General features: G+C 36.8%; 1 protein-coding gene across 1 annotated transcript in view; it reads right to left on the reverse strand.

Moving 5' to 3' along the window:
- The window catches only part of LOC128647983 (calcium/calmodulin-dependent protein kinase type IV-like), a 66,829-nt gene extending 41,126 nt beyond the window's left edge, over positions 1-25,703 (reverse strand). Inside the window, exons 1-3 of the mRNA XM_053700663.1 lie at positions 25,520-25,703; positions 24,902-25,051; positions 6,586-6,664 (exon numbers count right to left, since the gene is read on the reverse strand). Coding sequence (XP_053556638.1) covers positions 6,586-6,664; positions 24,902-24,999 — 177 coding nt within the window. The 5' untranslated portion in view covers positions 25,000-25,051; positions 25,520-25,703. The remainder of the gene's footprint in view (positions 1-6,585; positions 6,665-24,901; positions 25,052-25,519) is intronic.
- Positions 25,704-26,947: the final 1,244 nt, after the last annotated feature.

A 26,947-nucleotide genomic window follows, 5' to 3' on the forward strand; every position in this document is an offset into this window, starting at 1 on the left:
TTCTGAATTACAAAAGAAAATTTTTGGGTACCGTGTCCCTTTAATTATACCTTCACTCTTGTGCTCAGAAACTACAAAGAAAATACTGAAGAATTCAGACACTTACATTGTGAAATTCATGGATCACACAGAAAGCACTGGGTGCTCTACATAGGGTCACCACCTCGGCCATGTTTTCCTGGACACTTATGAGTTACACATGCTGCAGGGTAAGCAGGGGAGAACGTGTATTGTGCTGTTCATTAGCACTATTCATGTGATGTCCAGAGGCACAATACATCTTCTACCCTGCAGCATGTGTAACTTATAAGTGTCCAGAAAAACATGGCCGAGATGGCAACTCTAGCTCTACATTGTATCTCATGGGCCTGCTCTTAGGGTTGCCAAGTGTCCAGTATTCAACTGGACAGTCCAGTATTTTAGCAGGCTGTCCAGTAAAAACTTTACAAAAATACATATATAAATATATATATAAATGTCCTGTTTTTTTACAGTTCAGAAGTTAAATATAAAAAGCCTACTATGCTTCAATGCATTACACATATGAAGCATAAATAAATAAGTGACAGTCAGGGAGATCAAATAAAATCACTACTGTTTATTTTATTTGTGGTGCTGTTGCTGTAGCTGAGGAGATAACATGGTTGATTTCTATGTTACTGGCAGCCATAGGGTAACATGATTGCTTAGTTGTGAAAAATATACAGTATATGGTAATATATTAAAAAATATAAAAATATAAGCAAATAAGAATTAATATGAGCTCTCTCCATCTTGTCCAGTGCTCAGATACATTACCTTTATCAAAATTCATAGGAGGCACTTGCTGTCTCCTTGCAGCCATGACAAACTTAAATAAATCTGTTTACTTCTGACACCATGTAAAGATCTCCTGTTATAGGATGCACAGAACTCATAAATGCACAATTGTTCAACTTTAAGAACTTTTTATTAACTGAAGACAACAGACCCATTTCACTGTAATACTTCATGGTTGTCCCTAGTGTTAGAATATATGAACTGCAACAAATATAAACAGCAACAACTGCAAGAAACCATTATGATATATTCATTACATACATGGCTCTCTTTTGGATTAGAGAATTATGTGACACCATCTACCATTGTGCCCATTCACCCAGAGATTGTCCAGTATATTTGTGATGGACAGCTGGCAACTTTACTGCCCTATGCAATACAGATTAGCATTGACATACAGGGTAGGATATTGCCCATGTTTTACAGGAAGAGTGTAACAACCCTTGAAATTCTGTAACAACCCTTGAAATTCTGAATTATTTCTAAGGTATTTAAACTAGGGATTGGCTTTATAACTTCTGGTTCAGACAGTTTTATTGCACTAAAATAAAAAAAAATCTGTCATTTGCTAGATTATTTTCTGGATTACTGTTGTTGATGACTGCCTCATGTTTGCTTATTAAAGGCTATTATAGTTTACTAACTTGACACAAAGGGGTTAAAGACACAATGTCAGCTCTAGTCGGGGCCAGACTGGGAATAAAAAGCAGCCCTGTAAAGATATGAAAATATAAAGGCCAGCTCTATGTTTCGTTGAGTCAGTAGAATGCACATGTTCCCATTTTTCTTAAAGGGGATTACTGGGATACTCCATCCACAATGTTTTTTTGCACCCTACAACCTAATTGTATCTATTAATTATCCCTTTAACTTCTTGCTTTCCAGCCCCAGCTGCTGCAGCCCACAGGGAAATCTCCTGGTATCCTGGTAGGTCAATCCGGTCTTGGCTCTAGTCTAGCCTCTAAAGCAGCAACACACTGCCGATCCTGTGCTGAACACAGCCGATGACTGATAAAAGTACAGACATAAACATTGCCTATAGTGACTTAACTCCTTCAGGATGGACGCATCCTTCCAAGTTCGGATCGTAAAGGAAAAAGGAAGCACATGATCGTCATTGCGATCATGTGCTTAAAAAATGGTTCTTATTAGCTCATGGAGGACTGTGTTGCTAGGTACGTCCCCCAGTCAGACCAATCAGCACATAATACTGATTTGATCTGTCGTTATAATACATAGAACATTTGTTAGGATAATAATGTTTGAGTAAAATAAGGCACAAGAGTACTGACATCAACATGCAAATTAAGTGAATTCAAGACATGTCTTTCTATGACCTCATGATCAAAAACTTGCCAGCATGGAGAGAAACCTTGCAAAATCTTTGGGGGCTTTTTTTTTTGAGAATTATATTGTAATATATGTGTCTCTCCTACACATCCAGAACCCTGTATAGCAAGAAAAACAGCTCTAAAAGCTGAAATGTGCACAATAAAAATGCAATAGCACTTACTTGGAATTTGAAATGAGCAGTAGAATATTTTATCGCAAAGTAAATCCAATTTTCAATACCCATATATCATGTGATAGCCATCAACCAATAAAAAAAATGCATATACGTATATACTGTGCACTTCTGCTCATTCTCAGTGGGAGCTGGAGCCTCAGAAAGTGTGTACATAAAAAATGTGTACATTTTGATAATCTAAGTATATAAGTTTTTTTTAAAGTGATGGTAAACTTTAGATAATCAAATGCCATATATGCAATTAAAAAAGTATATGTGTACCTTTTATTTTTAATCTATCTGTGAAAAGGGTTAAATCAGTGCCTATAGTAATGCTTCTATTACAAAAAGAAACAGGTAATCACCAGCACTGTAGAAAGCTTATAAAAAACTTTAATTGGATATACATAAAAAACGACGTTTCGGGGTTTAACCCCTTAGTCATGCTGAAGGTACATATACATCTTAATGGCTTTATAAACATAGTTTGGTGCAAAACACATCCATTTTGGGAACAAGGGCTCCATCTAGTGGTCATTCATTTATGGGACATCTCTATACATTTTTTGTGAGTATATGTAACTACATAAAAACAATGTAACAAACCTTTACAGTATGGCAATATTTATGTGTAAATCTCTATCTTATTGTGGCAATAAATTTTCAACACTAAATTTTAACATAGAATATTCAGTACCATTTAAATCCACTACTAGATAATTCTATGTGAACTATAGTATGTCTATTTAAATATATGGGTAAATTTATTTTTCAGGATGAATGGTTTGTCCAGATTAAAGGAACGGCAATTGGTTCCAATGTTGCCCCATCATACGCCAATCTCTACATGAATGAATTTGAAGAGAGATTAGTTTAAGACACATGGAGCAGTGTGGTGGCGCTACATCGATGATGTGTTTGGCGTGTGGTGGGGCAGCATTGGAACCCTGGAAAAGTTTGTTCAAGAACTTAATACCATGGTGAGGGATTTACAATTTACATTGTCATGTAGTGAAGAGACTATTACATTCCTAGATACAAGGGTATCCAAAGGTACTAATAAACTAAACATAGATATATACTCCAAGGAAATAGACAAAAATACTCTCTTGAAGTATAATAGTTTTCACCCGAGAGGATTGATAGATTCGTTGCCCAAGAGCCAGTTGCTCAGGGTACAAAGAATAGCCAGTGAAAAAGATAAGGAGGGAAAAAGACTCTTAGAGATGACAAATAAATTCCTGAGAAGAGGCTACCCTCTAAGTCTAATTAACGAAAAAAATCAAAGAAATTCAGAACCCTATCCAAAGAGAGAGTAAGAAGAACAATAAGGACAGATTAGTGTTCGTCTCGCAATACAATCCACACAAAAACATAATATCTAAGGCTATAAGGAAACACTGGCACATACTGAGAGATTGTAATCAACACATAGACCATTTTAAGGAACCACCACTTATGGCCTATAGAAGGGTTAGAAACCGATATAGGGACAGCCCATATACACAATCCTATATTGGAAGTAAGAGAAATGGCAGGTACCCCTGCCTTGGCTGTGTGAGCTGTAGCTCGATAATTAAAGGTCCAAATTTCTTCCACCCTCATAGTGGTATACGTTTTAATATTGAGGGTTTCCACACCTGTGATAGTAATTTTGTGATTTTCCTTATTAAATGTCCGTGTTCCCTTTATTACCTAGGGGAGACTACACAAAAGGTCAAAGACAGGTTGAGTCAACATCGCTCAAATATAAAGAGAAAAAATCTAGAGGCACCCCTGTCAAAACACTTTTTGGAACATGGACATGGCATAAGCCAACTTCGGTGGCATGTCATAGAACAAAAAAAGGTACCCAGAAATGGAATAGATAGGGAAAAATTATTAAAACAGAAAGAAATGTGGTGGATCCACAAATTGGAGACCCTTATACCAAAGGGACTCAACAGGGATTTTGACCTATCCTGTTTCTTTTGAATTGATTCTATAAGAATTGCCTGGTAGGTGTTGATAAATTTTCAGTCTTTCTCAATTTTTAGTCACTTACTTTTTTCATTCACTATAGCTCCTTTGATGTAATTTACCCATGTATTTAGATAGACATACTATAGTTCACATAGAATTATCTAGTAGTGGATTTAAATGGTACTGAATATTCTATGTTAAAATTTAGTGTTGAAAATTTATTGCCACAATAAGCTAGAGATTTACACATACATATTGCCATACTGTAAAGGTTTGTTACATTGTTTTTATGTAGTTACATATACTCACAAAAAAATTATAGAAAGATGTCCCATAAATGAATGACCCCTAGATGGAGCCCTTGTTCCCAAAATGGATGTGTTTGGCGCCAAACTATGTTTATAAAACCATTAAGATGTATATGTACCTTCAGCATGACTAAGGGGTTAAACCCCGAAACGTCGCTTTTTATGTATATTAAATAAAAAATTTTTATAAGCTTTCTACAGTGCTGGTGATTACCTGTTTCTTACTTTGACTTTGGGATATATGCAGCTAACCCCTGTCACCGTGCACTGTATCACATAGTAGTGCTGTTTCCCAAAGAACTGACTTGCTTCTATTACAATGTTATGCTGGTCCATTGGGATGTACTCTTTTATTTTTTTGACAATTCCAATGAACATCCAATCAGTGTGTGTGTCATATTTCACTCTTGACGTCCATCCCTTTGAAAGCCTTTAGGATGCCTATGTAGAGAGTGGGTGGGGCTTCTCGCTATATCAAAGCCCAGTGAAAAGAGGAAATGAAGGGGGGGAGGAACAGAAGATACCAAGTAGGATTTTAAGTCTTTTTTTTATTTTTTATAATATATATATATATATATATATATATATATATATATATATATACAAAACACGGAAGGGAACTGCACTCTCATACCGGACCGGGTACACATCCCATGACCCTGCAACATGCTCAGCTCTGGGTGCCACTGGCACTCACAGGAAGCTGTGCTGTCCCCAGAGCCACAAGCAGTTAACCCCAGACAGGTCTGGGTGCAAGAACCATAGGGAAAATTACAAAACAAATTAATACAACACACAGAGAAAACCCAGCACTCACTTACAAGCTCTCAGCTAAGATTTAAAAGCAAAAATGGAAAGGTTAGTCACCGCATCTGGCCAAATGGGACAAGCTCAGGTACCACGTCAAGGTCCTTTCCAATACCTCACCCAGGGCACCCAGGGCTCACCCAGGGCTGAGCATGTTGCAGGGTCATGGGATGTGTACCCGGTCCGGTATGAGAGTGCAGTTCCCTTCCGTGTTTTGTATATGTCTAGGGTGATTACATATTCCTGTGCACCCTTCCCTTGTTTTCAGTTTGTTTGGATTTGAAAGCTTGCATTGTGTGGCTGTTTTAGGGTCTCAGGTATTGGAAAGGACCTTGACGTGGTACCTGAGCTTGTCCCATTTGGCCAGATGCGGTGACTAACCTTTCCATTTTTGCTTTTAAATCTTAGCTGAGAGCTTGTAAGTGAGTGCTGGGTTTTCTCTGTGTGTTGTATATATATATATATATACTTCTTTTTTCTTTTTTTTTAATTATGCGGTTTTGCCTGTACACTACAATATTTTTCATTGCAATATTCTTAAAGGGACATTAAACAGTTTGAAATTGTAATATAAAATGATAAATTGTATATATAAAAAAGAACTCTGCATTATGCTTTCATTATTTATTTTGTCCACTTTTCCTGTAATTCCATTTTGAAATTGTGAGCTTTTCAGTTCCTGTTTGAAATGGAAGCGTAGAACACTGTTATATTCCACACAGCCAATGGCTGCACACTCTAGTGACCTATTTATAACTGTCCCTAATTGGCCACACCAGAGAAGGTAACCTAAGTTGCAACATGGCAGCTCCCATTGTTTAATAGACACTAAAACCTTTCACTTATTTTGTCAATATTTAAACAGCGAATGAAACTAAAAAATAAATCTACGTTATTCTCAGACTTTTTTTGTTTGATTGCTTCATTCTATCTAATATTTATTTAGTGTTTAATGTCCCTTTAAATTTACCATCACTATAATTGTGTGCTGTATCTAAATCCCCAAAAAATAATTTTGACTTTAGTGGCCCTTTAAGGGACCTCACAATATTGTCAAGACTTGCTAGATAATTTTGCCAGAGAGGAAAGCTTTAGCTCATTGCACCCCTATAACTTCATTTTTATTGACTCTTGGTTTATTAATTAGTCAAATGATGTTCTAGTTTTGGATACTATACTTACATTTTTTTTTATTATTTTAGCAGCATATGCCTTTTTTGTTCCCTTTTCTTCCCATCTAAAAACAGCTGAGGTTGCTCCCCTGTACAAAATGATTGCAAAAAGGAAAATAATTAGTAACAAACTATTCAAAGGTACATTAAACACCTCTCAATTTTGCGTAAAATAATTGTGCTTTGTCCCACGCTCCCTAGAGGCCAGAAAGCAAAATCTGTAACCTGGGATTTCAAAATGCTGCAAATGATCTAAACCAGCTATTTGATTTGCAGCATTTGTAGGTGTACAGAGTTTGCTTTTTAGCCTCTCTAGGGAGTGTGGGACAAAGCACAATTTTACACAAAAACAAGTGCTTCATATAATTTTAATGAATAAACAGGCCTAATCGATCCATAACCTTAGATGCATTTTATTAACATAGTTTAGTTACAAATTATTGTGGTATCAAATGTAGGTAATAAAATTAATTTAGTATAATAACACTTTATAGGAAATGGAAGTGATTAAAGGGACATGAAACCTATTTTTCTTTTTTTTTGATGATTCACATAGAGCATATCATTCAAAAGAATACAATTCAATTTACCTCTATTCCGAATTTGATACTAGAATTAAGTTGGAAACATTTTTAAAATTGTATGCTCTAAACTATGAGAGAAAAAAAAGAAGACATAAAGGGCCCCATTACATATGCAGCGTTGCCCGCAAAAGCCGGAGACTCCAGTTTTTGTGCATTTTTGGTATCCTATATACAGCGCCGCATATAAATGCAGCACGTATATTTCACCCGTCGCCCGCAATTTTTACTCCCATAAGCTAAGATGGGACCGCGTCGCAAATCGGTATCCAATATCCAGCGCAAGGCCTTACGTGGCGAAAATGGAGAAATCTTACTCCATTTTTACCTCGCCATAAAAGGCAGCCGTAGTAACTCCCAAAAATGCCTTGAAAAATAAACTAACACCTAACGCATGCGCAATATCTATATACCTGTCAACCGCAATCCCCCACCGCAATAACTAATAAGCTGTATTAACCCCTAAACCGCCATAGCCCACACCACAATTAACCTATTCTAGTATTAACCCCGAAACCGCCATAGCCCACATAGCCTATTAAATATATTAACCCCTAATCTACCGCCGCCAACGTCGCCGCCACTATAATAAAGTTATTAACCCCTAAACCTAAGTCTAACCCTAACACCCCCTAACTTAAATATTATTTAAATACATCTAAATAATATTACTATTATTAACTAAATTATTCCTATTTAAAACTAAATACTTACCTATAAAATAAACCCTAAGATAGCTACAATATAATTAATAATTACATTGTAGCTATTTTAGGATTTATTTTTATTTTACAGGCAACTTTGTATTTATTTTAACAGCTACCTAGTTAAAATAATTACAAATTTACCTGTAAAATAAAACCTAACCTAAGTTACAATTACACCTAACACTATACTATCATTAAATTAATTAAATAAATTAACTACAATTACCTAAAATTAAATACAATTAAATAAAATAAACTATAGTACAACCCCCCCCCACTAAATTACAGAAAATAAAAAAATTACAAGAAGTTTAAACTAATTACACCTAATCTAAGCCCCCTAATAAATAAAATAGCCCCCCAAAATAATAAAATGCCCTACCCTATACTAAATCACAAATAGCCCTTAAAAGGGCTTTTTGCGGGGCATTGCCCCAAAGTAATCAGCTCTTTTACCTGTAAAAAAATAAATACACCCCCCCAACATTAAAACCCACCACCCACACCCAACCTTACTCTAAAACCCACACAATCCCCCCTTAAAAAAACCTAACACTACCCCATTGAAGATCACCCTACCTTGAGCCGTCTTCACCCAGCCGGGCAGAAGTCTTCATCCGATCCGGGCACAAGTGGTCCTCCAACCGGCGGAAGTCTTCATCTGATCCGGGCAGAAGAGGTCCTCCATCCGGGCAGAAGTCTTCATCCAAGCGGCATCTTCTATTTTCTTCCATCCGACAAGGAGCGGCTCCATCTTGAAGACATCCGACGCGGAGCATCCTTCCTGGCCGACGGACTAACGACCAATGAAGGTTCCTTTAAATGACATCATCCAAGATGGCGTCCCTTGAATTCCGATTGGCTGAAGTCTTCATCGCATCCCGGCATAAGTGGTCCTCCAGCCGGGCAGAGGTCTTCATCCGATCCGCGCAGAAGAGGTCCTCCATCCGGGCAGAAGTCTTCATCCAAGCGGCATCTTCTATCTTCTTCCATCCGACGAGGAGCGGCTCCATCTTGAAGACATCCGATGTGGAGCATCCTTCCTGGCCGACGGACTAACGACGAATGAAGGTTCCTTTAAATGATGTCATCCAAGATGGCGTCCCTTGAATTCCGATTGGCTGATTGGATTCTATCAGCCAATCGGAATTAAGGTAGGAAAAATCCTATTGGCTGATGCAATCAGCCAATCGGATTAAAGTTCAATCCGATTGGCTGATCCAATCAGCCAATAGGATTGAGCTCGCATTCTATTGGCTGATTGGAACAGCCAATAGAATGCAAGGTCAATCCGATTGGCTGATTGCATCAGTCAATAGGAGTTTTCCTACCTTAGCCAATTGGAATTCAAGGGACGCCATCTTGGATGACGTCATTTAAAGTAACCTTCATTCGTCGTTAGTCCGTCGGCCCGGAAGGATGCTCCACGTCGGATGTCTTCAAGATGGAGCCACTCCTCGTCGGATGGAAGAAGATAGAAGATGCCGCTTGGATGAAGACTTCTGCCCAGATGGAGGACCTCTTCTGCGCGGATTGGATGAAGACCTCTGCCCGGCTGGAGGACCACTTGTGCCCGGATCCGATGAAGACTTCTGCCAGGCTGGGTGAAGACGGCTCAAGGTAGGGTGATCTTCAATGGGGTAGTGTTACGTTTTTTTAAGAGGGTATTGTGTGGGTTTTAGAGTAAGGTTGGGTGTGGGTGGTGGGTTTTAATGTTGGGGGGTGTATTTCTTTTTTACAGGTAAAAGAGCTGATTACTTTGGGGCAATGCCCCGCAAAAAGCCCTTTTAAGGGCTATTTGTAATTTAGTATAGGGTAGGGCATTTTATTATTTTGGGGGGCTTTTTTATTTTATTAGGGGGCTTAGATTAGGTGTAATTAGTTTAAACTTCTTGTTATTTTTTATTTTCTGTAATTTAGTGGGGGGGGTTTTTTGTACTATAGTTTATTTTATTTAATTGTATTTAATTTTAGATAATTGTAGTTAATTTATTTAATTAATTTAATGATAGTGTAGTGTTAAGTGTAATTGTAACTTAGGTTAGGTTTTATTTTACAGGTAAATTTGTAATTATTTTAACTAGGTAGCTATTAAATAGTTATTAACTATTTAATAGCTATTGTACCTAGTTAAAATAAATACAAAGTTGCCTGTAAAATAAAAATAAATCCTAAAATAGCTACAATGTAATTATTAATTATATTGTAGCTCTTAGGGTTTATTTTATAGGTAAGTATTTAGTTTTAAATAGGAATAATTTAGTTAACCCCTTAATGACCACAGCACTTTTCCATTTTCTGTCCGTTTGGGACCAAGGCTATTTTTACATTTCTGCGGTGTTTGTGTTTAGCTGTAATTTTCCCCTTACTCATTTAATGTACCCACACATATTATATACCGTTTTTCTCGCCATTAAATGGACTTTCAAAATATACCATTATTTTCATCATATCTTATAATTTACTATAAAAATTTTTATAAAATATGAGGAATAAAATGGAAAAAAACACACTTTTTCTAACTTTGACCCCCAAAATCTGTTATATATCTACAACCACCAAAAAAAAACCATATGCTAAATAGTTTCTAAATTTTGTCCTGAGTTTAGAAATACCCAATGTTTACATGTTCTTTGCTTTTTTGCAAGTTATAGGGCCATAAATACAAGTAGCACTTTGCTATTTCCAAACCACTTTTTTTTCAAAATTAGCGATAGTTACATTGGGACACTGATATCTTTCAGGAATCCCTGAATATCCATTGACATGGATATATTTTTCTTTAGAAGACATCCCAAAGTATTGATCTAGGCCCATTTTGGTATATTTCATGCCACCATTTCACCGCCAAATGCGATCAAATAAAAAAAATTGTTCACTTTTTCACAATTTTTTTTCACAAACTTTAGGTTTCTCACTGAAATTATTTACAAAAAACTTATGCAATTATAGCATACATGGTTGTAAATGCTTCTCTGGGATCCCCTTTGTTCATAAATAGCAGACATATATGGCTTTGGTTTTGCTTTTTACTAATTAGAAGGCTGCTAAATGCGACTGCGCACCACACATGTATTATGCCCAGCAGTGAAGGGGTTAATTAGGGAGCATGTAGGGAGCTTCTAGGGTTAATTTTAGCTTCAGTGTAGTGTAGTAGACGACCCCAAGTATTGATCTAGGCCCATTTTGGTATATTTTCATGCCACCATTTCACCGCCAAATGCAATCAAATTAAAAAAAACGCAAAATTTTTCACAATTTTAGGTTTCTCACTGAAATTATTTACAAACAGCATGTGCAATTATGGCACAAATGGTTGTAAATGCTTCTCTGGGATCCCCTTTGTTCAGAAATAGCAGACATATATGACTTTGGCGTTGCTTTTTGGTAATTAAAAGGCTGCTAAGTGCTGCTGCGCATCACACGTGTATTATGGCTAGCAGTGAAGGGGTTAATTAGGTAGTTTGTAGGGAGCTTGCAGGGTTAATTTTAGCTTTAGTGTAGAGATCAGCCTCCCACCTGACATATCAGACCCCCTGATCCCTCTCAAACAGCTCCCTTCCCTCCCCCACCCCACAACTGTCCCCGCCATCTTAAGTACTGGCAGAAAGTCTGCCAGTACTAAAATAAAAGTTTAAAAAAAAAAAAAAAAAATACATCTTTAGCATATTTACATGTGCTACTTTGTAGGATCCCCCCCTTAGCCCCCAACCTCCCTGATCCCCCCCAAAACAGCTCTCTAACCTCCCCCTCTGCCTTATTGGGGGCCATCTTGGGTACTGGCAGCTGTCTGCCAGTACCCAGTTTGCAAAAAAAAATGTTTTTTTTTATTTTTTTGCCTGTTTTTCTGTAGTGTAGCTTCCCCCCCCCCCCCCCACAGAGCAATCCCCCACCCCCTGACTAATGTATTTTAACATAAATCAATCTATTTTTTTTACAACTTTTCAAACAATTTTTCTGTAGTGTAGCGGTTCCCACCCGCTCCCTCCCCGTGCACACGCCCGCCCCCGCCCTCCCGTGCACGTGCGCGCGCCCGCGCGTGCCTCTGATCACTCCCGCCCATGATCCCGCCCCCCTACAGATCATCAGGGCCATCGATGGCCGCCACCCGCCTCCCGAACCGGCTCCCACCCACCAACGGATTTAGCCGGTGATGTCCGGTGCAGAGAGGGCCACAGAGTGGCTCTCTCTGCACCGGATTGCTAAAAAAGGTTATTGCAGGATGCCTCAATATCGAGGCATCACTGCAATAACCGGAAAGCAACTGGAAGCGAGCAGGATCACTTCCAGCTGATTTCCAGACCAAGGACGTACGCCACACGTCCTCGGTCATTAAGTGTATTTTTTTTGAGGACGTGTGGCGTACGTCCTTGGTCGTTAAGGGGTTAATAATAGTAATATTATTTAGATTTATTTAAATAATATTTAAGTTAGGGGGGTTTTAGGGTTAGGGTTAGACTTAGGTTTAGGGGTTAATAACTTTATTATAGTGGCGGCGACGTTGGCGGTGGCAGATTAGGGGTTAATACATTTAATAGCCTATGTGGGCTATGGCGGTTTAGGGGTTAATACTTAAATAGGTTAATTGCGTTGTGGGCTATGGCGGTTTAAGGGTTAATAATTAGGCTTATTGCGTTGTCGGTCTAGGGGTTAATACATTTATTATTAGTAGTGAGAGGGGGGATTGCGGATATAGGGGTTTTACGTGTCGGGCTATTTTTGGGAGGCAGGTTAGACAGTTACAGGAGATTTGATATTTCCTTTACTTTTCTTAGGCGCCGGCAGTTTCTAAAGTGCCGTAAGTCACTAGCGACTCCAGAAATTTGAAGTTACGCTCATTAATACAAATTAACCAAATCCATAACTCAATAAACATAAATACCCCTGTTCAAATTCCTTAAAATGACATACAAACGAGATCAACATAAAGGCCCCTGTGCTGCAATAGCTAAACAACACACATCACTGTTTTGTTTACCTTTAATCATACACATTTGGTTTTTGGATAACAAAATCAGAGACACAGACGCACATAACAGTTTTGTGTCATTTTCTGGTATGGTACATGGTCTAAAAACTAAAACTTACCAGAAGAGGCTAAATGACCTAAATATGTACAGATTAGAGGAGAGAAGGGAAAGAGGTGATATGATAATAATAATTTTCAAGTATATTAAGAGGTTTAGCAAAGTTTAGGCTGTGAGTATTTTACATAAAAAGAAAAATTTAAAAACAAGGGGTCATAATCTCAAGGTAAAGGGTAGTAGTTTCAGGAGTAATTTACGGAACAATCTCTTTTTGGGTCTTTGGTTCAAAATCTATGCTTCTATGAGCTTCTGGAGTATTAATAGCTGATGCATTTTGGGACTGTTGAAAAGTAGAAACGCACACTGATAACCCCTTCGGAAGTTTAGAAATTTATATTCACTGAAAACAAGCAAAATATTGTGATCAACCAGGGAGATTGACAGCTCCTGGCCGCACTTAATTGGCTGTGAATGGACAGGAGGCAGAATTTCACGCAAGAGCAAAATAGCGCTCGCTTGCAATGTTAAATTCCGGCAACGTATTGCTGCCCGCCAGAGAAGAGCTGGAGCGGACAGGGGGAATATGTACACCCCTGTCCGCCCTTAAATGATCAATCTAGCCCATAAAAGTGCAAAAAGAAAATGCTATAATGTGTTAGAGCATTTTATCATTGGATCAGTATTTGCATATAGCTAAATATTTAACAAATGGTTAAAGTCAGCTCCAACAATGTGCTACTAGGACCTAGCTAACCACATATGGTGAGAAAATTACAAAAGGCATATGTGTGTACCCACCAATCACTAGCTAGCTCCCAGCAATGCATTGCTGCTCCTGAACATACCTAGATATGCTTTCCAACAAAGGATACCAAAAGAAAAAAGTACATTTGGTAACAGAAATTAATTGAAACGTCTATTAAAATGTCATGCTCTATCTGAATCATTCAATTTTAATTTTAACTTAAATGTCCCTTAAAAAGGTGTTGTGATTGTGTCTTCTTCCCAATTATTCATTTTACCTGCTGGAGTGTATTAAATTGTTTACAAATAAAAATGTATCTTTATTTTGTCATTTGAAATAGCTGTTTTTGCCTGTTGTATACTCACCCATACTGAATATTTCAAAAGTTAAGTACTTGTTTTAGAAAAGCTATATAAATTAGAAGGTTTAGAAGAAATTACACTCGCAGTGGGTGGTGGCACAAAGAGATAATACAATGTTAATTTTCCATTTTCTCTCTAAGGGCCTAATGAGATAAATCACAAACTCTTTAACTTTTTTTTAGATTTTACATTGTAATATAGGAGAATCTTCTTCACATACAGAACCCTGCATAGTGAGATAAACATCTTGCAAGGTAAAATTTGTGTTACTAAAATTCCTTGAGGGTCCTCCTCGTACTGATGAGACGCCTTCGATCATCTTGCCTGAGCAAAGACTTTTAGTATCGGTCTCACTGTGTATAAATAAATGAATCCTATTTAAATACTTACCTATAAAATAAACCCTAATATAGCTACAATATAACTAATAGTTACATTGTAGCTATTTTAGGATTTATATTTATTTTACAGGCAACTTTGTATTTATTTTAACTAGGTACAATAGCTATTAAATAGTTATTAACTATTTAATAGCTACCTAGTTAAAATAATTACAAAATTACCCGTAAAATAAATCCTAACCTAAGTTACAAATACACCTAACACTACACTATCATTAAACTAATTAAATAAATTACCTACAATTATCTAAACTAAAATACAATTAAATAAACTAAACTATAATCCAAAAAAAACAAACACTAAATTACAAAAAAAAAACGCTAACACTAACCCCCTGAAGATCTCCCTACCTTGAATCGTCTTCACTCAGCCGAGCCGAATTCTTCATCCAAGCGGGGCAGAAGAGGTCCTCCATCCGATTGAAGTCTTCATCCAAGCGGGGCAGAAGAGGTCTTCCATCCGATTGAAGTCTTCATCCAAGCGGAATCTTCTATCTTCATCCATCCGGAGCGGCAGCATCCTGAAGACCTCCAACGCGGAAAATCCATCCTGGCCGACGACTTCCCGACGAATGATGGTTCCTTTAAATGACGTCATCTAAAATGGTGTCCCTCGAATTCTGATTGGCTGATCGGAATTAAGGTAGGAAAAATCCGATTGGTTGATTTAATCAGCCAATCGGATTGAAGTTCAATCCGATTGGCTGATTGGATCAGCCAGTAGAATGCAAGGTCAATTCTATTGGCTCATCCAATCAGCCAATCGGATGAAGATAGAAGATTCCGCTTGGATGAAAACTTCAATCGGATGGAAGACCTCTTCTGCCCCGCTTGGATGAAGATTTCAATCGGATGGAGGACCTCTTCTGCCCCGCTTGGATGAAGAATTCGGCTTGGCTGAGTGAAGACGACTCAAGGTAGGGAGATCTTCAGGGGGTTAGTGTTAGGTTTTGGGTGGATTTTAGAGTAGTGGTATGTGGGTGGTGGGTTGTAATATTGGGGGGTATTGTATTTGTATTTACAGGTAAAAGAGCTGATTACTTTGGGGCAATGCCCCGCAAAAAGCCCTTTTAAGGGCTGGTAAAAGAGCTGATTACTTTGTAATTTAGGATAGGGTAGGGCATTTTATTATTTTAGGGGGCTTTTTATTTTATTAGGGGGCTTAGATTAGGTGTAATTAGTTTAAACTTCTTGTAATTGTTTTTTATTTTCTGTAATTTAGTGTTTGTTTTTTTTGGATTATAGTTTAGTTTATTTAATTGTATTTTAGTTTAGATAATTGTAGGTAATTTATTTAATTAGTTTAATGATAGTGTAGTGTTAGGTGTATTTGTAACTTAGGTTAGGATTTATTTTACAGGTAATTTTGTAATTATTTTAACTAGGTAGCTATTAAATAGTTAATAACTATTTACTAGCTATTGTACCTAGTTAAAATAAATACAAAGTTGCCTGTAAAATAAATATAAATCCCCAAATACCTACAATGTAACTATTAGTTATATTGTAGCTATATTAGGGTTTATTTTATAGGTAAGTATTTAGTTTTAAATAGGATTAATTTATTTAATGTTATTAAATTTAGTTTGTTTAATTTAAATTATATTTAAGTTAGGGGGGTGTTAGGGTTAGACTTAGGTTTAGGGGTTAATAACTTTATTATAGTAGAAGCGACGTTGGGGGCGGCAGATTAGGGGTTAATAATTGTAGGTAGGTGGCGGCGATGTTAGGGAGGGCAGATTAGGTGTTAATAAAATTTATTATAGTGTTTGTGAGGCGGGAGTGCGGCTGTTTAGGGGTTAATACATTTATTATAGTGGCAACGAGGTCCGGTCGGCAGATTAGGGGTTAATAAGTGTAGGTAGGTGGCGGCGACGTTGGGGGGGGCAGATTAGGGGTTAATAAATATAATATAGGTGTCAGCGATGTTAGGGGCAGCAGATTAGGGGTTCATAGCTATAATGTAGGTGGCGGCGATGTCCGGTCGGAAGATTAGGGGTTAAAAAAATTTATTATAGGGTTTGCGATGTGGAGGGGCCTCGGTTTAGGGGTTCATAGATAGTTTATGGGTGTTAGTGTACTTTATAGCACAGTAGTTAAGAGCTTTATGTTCCCGCGTTAGCCCATAAAACTCTTAACTACTGACTTTTTTTTGCGGTTGGAGTCTTGTCGGTAGAGGGTCTACCGCTCACTTCTTCCAAGACTTGTATTACCAGCGTTAGGCAAATCCCATAGAAAAGATAGGATACACAATTGACGTAAGGGGATTTGCGGTAGCCTCGAGTCGCGGAAAGAAAGTGAGCGGTAGACCCTTTCCTGCCTGACTCGTAATACTAGCGGGCTTTAAAAAGCAGCGTTAGGACCCCTTAATGCTGCTTTTTAACCCTAATGCAGAACTCCAAATCTAGGCGTATATGAGTCAGATGGATTAGATACCACATATTTTTGATATGCTACATGATTGGCTCACGTATGTGTGCACTCTGCGACGGCTCAGAGCCGTCGTTAGCACTCAAGGGGTTAAATAATGCTTAACAGAAGCTGTTAAAATTGAGACTAATCAGTTGTGTAGTTCCTACTTACACTCAGGGCCTGACTGGGAAATCAAACCAGCCATGGACATTTTTTAAGATTGGCTCACCTGGCTGAAACCCCCCCTCCAGCCCAGCCCAGCCCCCCTTACCTTACCTCAGGTGTCTGCAAAGGTCCCTATCTGTTCTAAGGGGCCACTGATCTGCTCCCTCCAGGCCCCCACACCTGTGGCAGGAGTGGAGCGGCTTTGAATAGATGCTCCGTGACCTCCCTAGAGGCTCCCTCTGTACCTCTGCCCAACAGATGTGGCCCTGCAGTGCCAGCAGCCCAGTAGGAAAATTTTGGGTGGGCCAACCTAGCACTGCTTATGCGCACTGGCTGAAGAACAACCCCTACAGCTTTATTGGTGAAGAACAGTCTGACAGGAAAATGGTGGTTTATTAAAAATAACATCATATATTTATAAGTAGTTATTTTCTTGCTACACCAATATTTTTTTTATTATATCTGTTTACAATCTTTAGATTGTAAGGAGCACCTTCATTATCAGCAACTATTAATCCCTGCTTCCTTAATTGCAGATTTATCTAATTTGTAAAAATATTCCAATTGACATATATTATATATTGCATTTTCTTCCCCATCACCAATTTGTAAGGTTTTCAGAAAAGGACCCTGCATCAGTTTGTACTACCATGCATCTTACTTTATCTGTATTTAATGACTATATATGTAAGACTACCCCTTACCAGTGTTTTCTACAGAAAACTCTGTTTGCTGGGTGGCATTATGAAATAGCCAGAAGGGGGCAGTGTAATACTTTGCAAAATTATAACATTTTCTGTTATTTAGAAATGTTACTTAAAGGTAGAGTCTAGTCAAAATTAAACTTTTATGATTCAGATAGAGCATGCAATTTAAAGCAACTTTCTAATTTACTCCTATTTTCAATTAGTCTTCGCTCTCTTGGTATCTTTATTTGAATGTAAGCTTAGGAGCCAGCCCATTTTTGGTTCAGCACCTGGGTAGCATTTGCTGATTGGTTGCTACATTTAGACATCAATCAGAAAGTGCTATCCAGGTGCTGAACCAAAAATGGGCTGGCTCCAATGCTTACATTCTTGCTTTTTCAAATAAAGATAGCAAGAGAACGAAGAAAAATTATAATATGAGTAAATTTGAAAGTTGCTTAAATTGGCATACTCTATCTGAATCATGAAAGCTTAATTTTGACTATACTATCCCTTTAAGCAAAGCACAAATTAATTGCATAATTTTACATAAATTGATGTAGTTATCATTTGTGCAACAAACACTGAAAAAAAAATAATATTAACTAAATTTCAGCTGGGTGTTGTGCTCATTCAATAAGTCCCCTTGGGAGAACACTACATCACTAATATACTCAGCACTATGGAATATACAAATACGTGATTATATTAATTGTTCAAGTAGATATGCTCATCTCACATACTGTAATTCACATTGTGCTTAAAATTATTGGGTTTTTTTCCATGGTATCCGACAACAAGCTAAACAAGTCAGCAGTCATTAGAGTTGATGTTACCGGGAGCTATCTGGTGTGGCAGAGACATGGAGTAAATATTCTCAAAATCCCATGCTAACCATGATAAATATTAATCAGTTTGTTGCCAGTTAACAAATATGTATAGAGTTATAGAAAGTGGCTTTCATTTTACTCTATAATAAAGGTAATTCAACTAGCAACAGTCATTGTCTATTGTTTTTTTTTCTTTTCAGTTCAGCTATAGAAGAGTTAATTTCCAGAAACTGCTGATCAGATGTTCAGTGGCAGATGCTGAGGGTATCTGTGGAGATCTAACAAACACTTTCTTATATCCTATGGGATTTCTGTGGAAACTCCAGTACTATGCAAATCACTCCTTACACAGCTGTATAAGCTAATGTTAGCTACAGGTTAATAGACCAGTTAAAAAAATAGTAAAATACATATTGTATTCAATGTAGCTTCTGCTTAAATAAACAGTAAACACTTTGTAATTACAATTTTCATCAGTGTTTTTAAAAATTTGATAACAAAATCTCCATTGTTTGGCTTCATCAGAAGTGATAGGATATCAAACTGCAAATTAAGGTAAAATATGTGGCAGGGTTTGGCTTCTGAAGCCTGTCATGCACTTTTCCAGTTTCAGGACTTGAAAATTCTAAATTTTCAGACTCAAAATATGACAGGAAAAGGGGGAAAAATAAATAATAAAAGTATATTGCAAAGTTGTTTTATTGTGCATAATTAAAAAGGGCCACAAAATAAGTTGAGACAAAAGCTGCATATTAAATTACAATAAAAAGGTTACCTGTTAAAGTGGTGTTGGGGATGAGCTGCATTAACCCCTTAATTTTCGGATGAGAACACTTTCACTTCAACTCCCCTCCCAGATAATTTCCTTAAAGGGATATGAAACCCACATTTTATTCTTTCATAATTCAGATAGAGCACGTGATTCTAAGCACATTTTTAATTTACTTCTATTATCCAATTTTTTTTGTTCTTTTTATATCCCTTGTTGAAAAGGATACCTAGGTAGACTCAGAGCTTCTGATTGGTGGCTGCACATATATGCCTCATGTTATTGTCTCACCCAATGCGTTAACTAGCTCCAAGTAGTGCATTGCTGTGTTTTAAAGGATACAAAGAGAATGCAGCAAATTAGATAATAGAAGTAAATTGGAAAACTGCTTAAAATTGTATTCTCTGTTTGAATCAAGAAAGAAAAAAAGTTGGGTTTCATGTTCCTTTAAATAAGTATTTTTGCTTTGTTTAGAAATTAAAAAAAAAATGATAAGCTATTTCTGGAGGTTTTTCCTTCACACAATGTTTTAAATTTGTTGTAACGTTTATAAAATACTTAAACCTCTTGTTGTTTTATGCCATTTGAAGGTGTTTACTGTCCCATTAAGTGATACAGGTGTATATGCTATGGGTTGATTTATTTTTGTCATTATGTGATTACTCTGTGTAATGTAAACATTGTTTTCTGCAGAGGTACATTTTAATCTAAAGCTGTAAGAGCTATGTAACGTTTTGCTATTGATGTCTCTCATACATTTTAATTAAATCAGTCTATTATTAAAGGGACAGTCAAGTCCAAAATAAACTTCCATGATTCAAATAGAGCATGTCATTTTAAACAACTTTTTTTACTTTTATTACCAATTTTGCTTTGTTTCTCTTGGTATTCTTAGTTGAAAGCTAAACCTAGGTAGACTCATATGAATGCATTTTGAAAGTTTTTTCACCACTAGAAGGTGTTAGTTCATGTGTGTCATATAGATAACATTGAGCTCACGAACGTGAAGTTACCTAGGAGTCAGCACTGATTGGCTAAAATGCAGGTCTGTCAAAAGAACTGAAATAAGGGGGCAGTCTACAGAAGCTTAAATACAAGGTATTATAATAACCATATTGGCTGTGCAAAACTGGGGAATGGGTAATAAAAGGATTATCTATCTTTTCAAACAACTAAAATTCTGGTGTTGACTGTCACTTTTAATGTACAATTTATGTTCAGCTAATTATTTTTCTTTCAGTTTGGAATTGAATGTAAATATAATAAAACTTTAAATTGCAACATTATTTACTTTTAATAAAAAAATATATTCTTCGCCCTTATGTTTATATACTTCTACATGGTTCTGACACATTATTGCTCATTTTACAAATGAATGTCTATTATTTATCTTTATTTTTATTTTATTTATGTATTTTTACTATAAGTCTGACACCTGCAAAAAAAGATAATCCAGCTGATGAGCAAATGAAAAGCAGACAAACATGTGTATACTCTGATTATTGGCTTTATCCTCATATGTAATATAATGGTGGTTTTCCAGTAATGCAACCCTGACGTTTAACTCAGCTATACACATGTAAAAATTAATTGCTCTAACAAAATAGTGCATAATAGTTTTACACTAGGATGACCCTTTAAAGACACAGGACCTTTATGAATAAGAGATTCTAAATGTAGTGTTGAATAAACCTATAGAAGCCGGAAATATAGGGCCAAGTTTAACTTCTTGTAAGTAACTCATGACATTATCAATATAAATCAGCAACTTTTGAAATGTCAAACTGAAGTGGCACAGATATATAAGGTGGCTGTGGCTGTTCAAAATTCCTTGATTGTTTCAAAAGCTGCAACATACTGATACATACAACATAAATACCGCTTGGGGATTTATTCTGATCTAAGTTCCAAATCGCTGACTATACAGTATTGGCTCTTAGTTTGTATTGGTTTTACATATTAATAATAAACCATTTTCAGAAAAGATTGCCTGTTGTCTGGTGTAGTATGAAAGAATAAAGCATACAGGTATACCTCACTTTACAGCACTTCACTTTACAGCGCTTCGCTAATACAACGCATTGTGGAGCTGAAGTTCAACCTCCAAGGATTTTGAAACAGTGCTGTAAATCATTGTGAGATTGCGAGAAAAGTGACTGGCACCATTTTTTATGCACAGTTCACTCTGTTTACATCATTACAGTGCAATCTGTGTCTCAGTGTTATAGTCTGGCAAATTATACTACAGTGATTGTCACTATTTTACAGGTACAGTATTTATTGAATACTAATTGAATACTGTGCTAGTGTTAAACTAAACCCAGCACTATTGCACCCCTAATATAAGTTAGTTCAAACATGTTTTTAAGCCTTTAAACACACTGGCAAGTGAAAAGAAAGCTAAAACTGCCTTGTTTCACTTTAAGGCGCTTTTCACTTTACATCGGTGCTCCGGTCCCTAACCCGCTGTATGAGCGAGGTATACCTGTACATCTACCTACTGATGATACAGTTTACTGTTAGCTCTAGTAAATATGTGTAACCATAGTGTAAAGAAAAAGCGTGTGTGTGTGTTCACAAACAAATCCTCTTAGAGATTAATTTCCATAACACAATACAAATCCCTCTGGCAGTCCTCAAAAGGCTAAGTCAATTTTTGGTGATATAAGTTAATGACGGCTTCAGCAATTTAAACAGACTCACGCTTTAGATAATGGTGGGAGGACCTTCCGCTATCCTTGCGGCGCGAAGAGAGCTATGCTCCCTACCTCACTCACCCTGTCTCAGCGTGTCTTCAATGCGAGCCACATCGACTGGCGTCTGTCTCCCTGGCGTTCTCCAACGGTTCTCCTTGGCGCTCTCGGATGACGTCACTGTAAGTCACCTGAAGCCAGTTTGAAATGGGCCAGAGGTACTGGCAAAAACTCGTTCCGTCCTGGAATCTGTAAGCGGATCTGCTGAGAAGGTTGCAGGTATATGAAAGAAAGAAGTCGATCCGCTTCCAGGTATATAAAATCCAACTTTTATTCGAAATAGGTTAAAAACATATGGGAAGCACCTTTACAATGCAGGTTGTAGCAGGCAAAGCACTCGGCTTACGCGTTTCGGCTTAGTGAGCCGTAATCATAGCCTATTGTGCTAAGCCTTCATTCACATTATAAAGGCAAAAGTCATGTTGCTATTGGCTAACACTTAAAATTAATTAATCAAACAATTAAATGTCTGCTACAACGATTTTAACTCATTCATGACTACAAAATTGGTTTGACAGCAAAAAAAAAATATATATCCAATACAAGATGTACATTAAATATATATACATAATCCCAAATTAAATTGCTGTTAGCATCTCATCATGTAAATTAAAAAAAAAAAAAAAGGCTGCTTCGCTGGCAAACTTCACTTCATTGCCATTAATTCAGTGTCATTTCAATATTAAAGCTCAAAACTGAACATCACATTGACCAACATGCTCTCAGATGAAGGCATTCCGCTTAAAGGGACAGTGCACTGTGAAATTGTTTTTCCCATAATATATTTCCAATGCAGAGTATAAAATGTATGGAAAATGTTTGATAATAGAAGTACATTTTTAAATTGCATGATCTACTAGATAAAACCTGTTGTAATTTCTTAAAGGGACAGTTTACACCAATTTGCATTTAATAGACACTACTATAAAGAAGAATATACACAGATACTGATTTACAAATCCAGTATTAAACCTTTTAAAAACTTACTTAGAAACTCCCAGTTTAGCACTGTTGATGAGGTTAGGCTCAGCTCCTTTCTCAGTGAAAGAGGCTGAGAAAGCAGGAAGAGCAGACCCTCCCATGCATATTAAAAGACAGGTTCCATAAACAGAAGCAAGCAGGAATATGTAGACTTCAGTGTACATCTGATACTTTGGGGCTATGTTGCTTGAAGATTCTAGAACTAGGTTATTAAGGAGACATTCAAGTAATTTTATATATAGTGCATACCTGCAATTAAGTCCTGGGGGTCTATTTAACAAGGGCCAAATGGCCCCTGTTCCCCTTGTTTCCACACGAGCCAGAAACAGGAGTTAAGCTCCTTAACTCATACGCCGCCTCTGAGACGGCGTATAGCAATCCGCCCGATCATGTACGATCGGGCTGATTGACACCCCCTGCTAGCGGCCGATTGACCGCGAATCTGTAGGGGGCGTCATTGAACAAGCAGTTCACAAGAACTGCTGGTGCAATGATAAATGCTGACAGCGTATGCTGTCTGCGTTTATCGATGTGCGGCGGACATGGTTCACTATAGCGGATCATGTCCGTCCGCACTTTGATAAATTGACCCCCTGAACTGCAATGATAAACATACAAAATTGATATTTCAAAAGAATTCAAAGCTGCCATAAAAGCCTCTTTCATTTATTTATCTCCAATTAGGGACATATATAAATTAGCTCCTGATCCAATCAAGCAATCACTATTTAGCATGTAGCAAGGTTAGAGATCTGAAGTCTGCAGGTTGCACTAACTCCACCCTCTACCACAATTTTAAAAGGGAAATTGCAGTAAACCCAGGCACTATAACTAATGATGGCATACTACAATGTTTTGTACTACACCGTCCTAAATACATATTTTATAGAGAATTACATTTATCCACACATCTGTACTCACATCCATGTGCTCATATGTAATTAAATATAGGGTTTAGGGTTGCTGGCATTTTACAGGCATAGCTGGTATTTTTACAGTTTAGACCAACATAGATAATAATGAATAAAAAAAGACCCTGTTATGATGAACTTTAGTTTTGAGTTATGCTATTTAGGACCAGATTACAAGATGAGTGCAAAATACCTCGCGTTCACTTTGCACGGAAGCATTGTGCTCATGAGAACGCACTTCTATGGACTCTAAATGGGAGCATCGTTCTCATGCCGTGAGGGGGTAAGTCGCGTAGTGATGGGCAACAAATATAAATATATATGTACGTATATGAATATATACATATATATTTATGTGTTAAATGTGTAAATACACATATTAACACATAAATATATATGTATATAAGCATATACATATATATTTACAGGAAATACACAGTTCCCATAGACCGCAATGTAAAGACACTTTTCAGTGCCGTTTTTTTTAACATCACACACCCGCCAACTTTAGCCCCAAAAACTGCTTAGTGTAGTTTTTTTTATTTATTTTAAATGCTACTTTTTTATTTTTTAAAAAGAGACCTCACATATTATTTTGGGGGCAATTGGGGGACATTTAAAAAATAAACCAGAGCTCGCAGTAGCAATAACCAGCCACTAGTAATGGCTAGTTATTTATCACACGCCCTTAAATGGGCAAATTTGCCCGTTTGCAGGTGCGCGATAAATTAGTACTCCACTTGTAATCTAGCCCTTAATTGTTTATGCTAATGTATGCTAATAGGCATGGCAGTGGTTTCTTTTTTTTTTTTTTTTAAAAAAGGTGGCATCCCTAGCAGGGGTCATATTATTCTCTCTTATACAATGCTGCCTTTATAGACACTAGAGAGCATATGTAATAACCCTTTAAACTTATAAAGAAACAAAGATTTACTGTACATTTTGTTTAGTTACTGTATATTTTTTTCTGTCACAAGCCAAAAAGTTGCAAAGTACCTTCCAAGTTCTTGACCTATTGTATACAAATTTTCCAAGCTTTTCTCTCTGTGTGATCCATCAATCCAGTACATGTCTTCTGGTTTATATGTGGGCATTGGTACGTAATTCAAAATGATTATTTTTCACAGGAATAACACGCATGGACACCTGACATGCAGAAACACAAATATTAGGGTAGAATTTTAATGATGTCTAAATTCTAATACAATACTCTAATCTGTTACTTAAAGTGACACTGTATTCAAGATTGTTTATATCATTCTCATGAAAGAGAAGCATTTAAAAATGTTTTTTTATGACCAAAAAGGGTCCTTCTGGTCTTGTAGTCAGCTCCAACTCACACATCTAATATCTTGTTAATTATACATTCAAGTATAATCATATTTTGCATGAGAGTATATTATTAAATGCTTCAAACAAAAGCCCATTCTTTAAGTCACATACATTTGCTATAGTGTTTGTCATAAATCATAAGTGTTAAATTGTATTTTAAATATGTTTTATGCAAAATAAATGATTTTCTTAATAATGATAATTGTAAGGTCTAGTAAAAATTTGACTAATTGGACATTATATGCTAATATTAGATACACATTTAAATTGTGTTGCACTTACTGGCTTTTGTAATGAATTTCTGTTCTCATTCAGTGCTTGATAATATTCTCCATTGATTTATCTTCTACTCCTCAGACAATTTATCTCTTCTTTCCTCAGTGCATCAACTGTCCTGTATTCTTATTTTGAAAGAACGTTTCCTTTATGATCTGATTCATTGCATGCCGTTGTACTTATTTTTAAAACCCAGTTGTCACAAATTACCCAGAGATCCTAAAGGTTTTATCACAACAACAGAGTGACTTCTCCAATAAACATACAGTCTCCAGCATGTCATTCACCTCCCACTGACTGTGCTAAAATAAATTGATTGCTAGAATGAATTTGTAAGCTCTGGCTCCATCCAGTGTCTGTACTGGCAAGTTCAGTGTATTGATCAAACAACTAGAGGAATTTTATCTATGGGTAAATTTAGTGAATCTGTAGTGTGTAGTGGGTGTTTATAGCATTTTTGTAGTGTATATGTGTATCTCTGTGTGTGGTTAATGTGTATGTTTCTGTGTAGTGTGTCTATGTATGTGTGTGTGTGCGTGTGTATGAATTCCATGATCAAATTGTGCACCGTCTTTTTATATGCACACTTTCTGAGGCAACAGGTACTACTGAGTATGTGCAGGAGTTCACAGTGTATATGTTTAAGGGTCTGTGGTTGGCTGATGGCTGTCACATGATATAGGGGCCTGGGTAATTGAAGTAAATCTTGAAACGTGTCATCTACTTTTTATTTAAAATTTAGAGTCCTATTGCATTGTCTTTTTTATGCACTTGTTTATTACGCAATTCTACTGTATTTAATGGTCTTTTAATAGCAGAAACGCCTCTAACAAAAAGTTGGAAAAGATAGGTGAAGTGATGCACAATGGATTTCAAACATTATCTCGCCTTTACAATGAGGCTACTCTACAACCCCTTGAATTTCTATGAATCTAGCCCATTTTATGGTCATAGTGAGATGTCACATGTACTTTGTGAGCTGTTTTTGATCCCTAAATTAGTTAGGGAGCGGTGTAACGGACCTAACTTTCTCTATTTCCTAAATTAGTTAGGGAAACACAGCCACAATAAATTATCTAATTTCACAACTCTGAGCAGGGGCGAAACTACCATTTGTGCACCAGGGCCTAAGTTATTTGGGGGCCCATAGCAGCCTGTCTATAAATACACATGTGCTATATATGTATGTGGTCATTATCTGAGAATAGATACTCATCACCATTATACTGCCCATCATCCTCAACAGTGTATAGCTACTCACATCATTATATAGTACAGTGTGTTCATTGTAAGTATATAGATAGTCCATCATTATACAGCACAGTATATTTATCAGAGTATACATTCTCATCATAGTTATACAGAGCAGTGTATAAATATATATATATATATATATATATATATATATATATAAAACCTAAAATCATTATACAG

The sequence above is a fragment of the Bombina bombina genome, chromosome 2, assembly GCF_027579735.1.
Source record: "Bombina bombina isolate aBomBom1 chromosome 2, aBomBom1.pri, whole genome shotgun sequence".
Classification (NCBI taxonomy): Eukaryota; Metazoa; Chordata; class Amphibia; order Anura; family Bombinatoridae; genus Bombina; species Bombina bombina.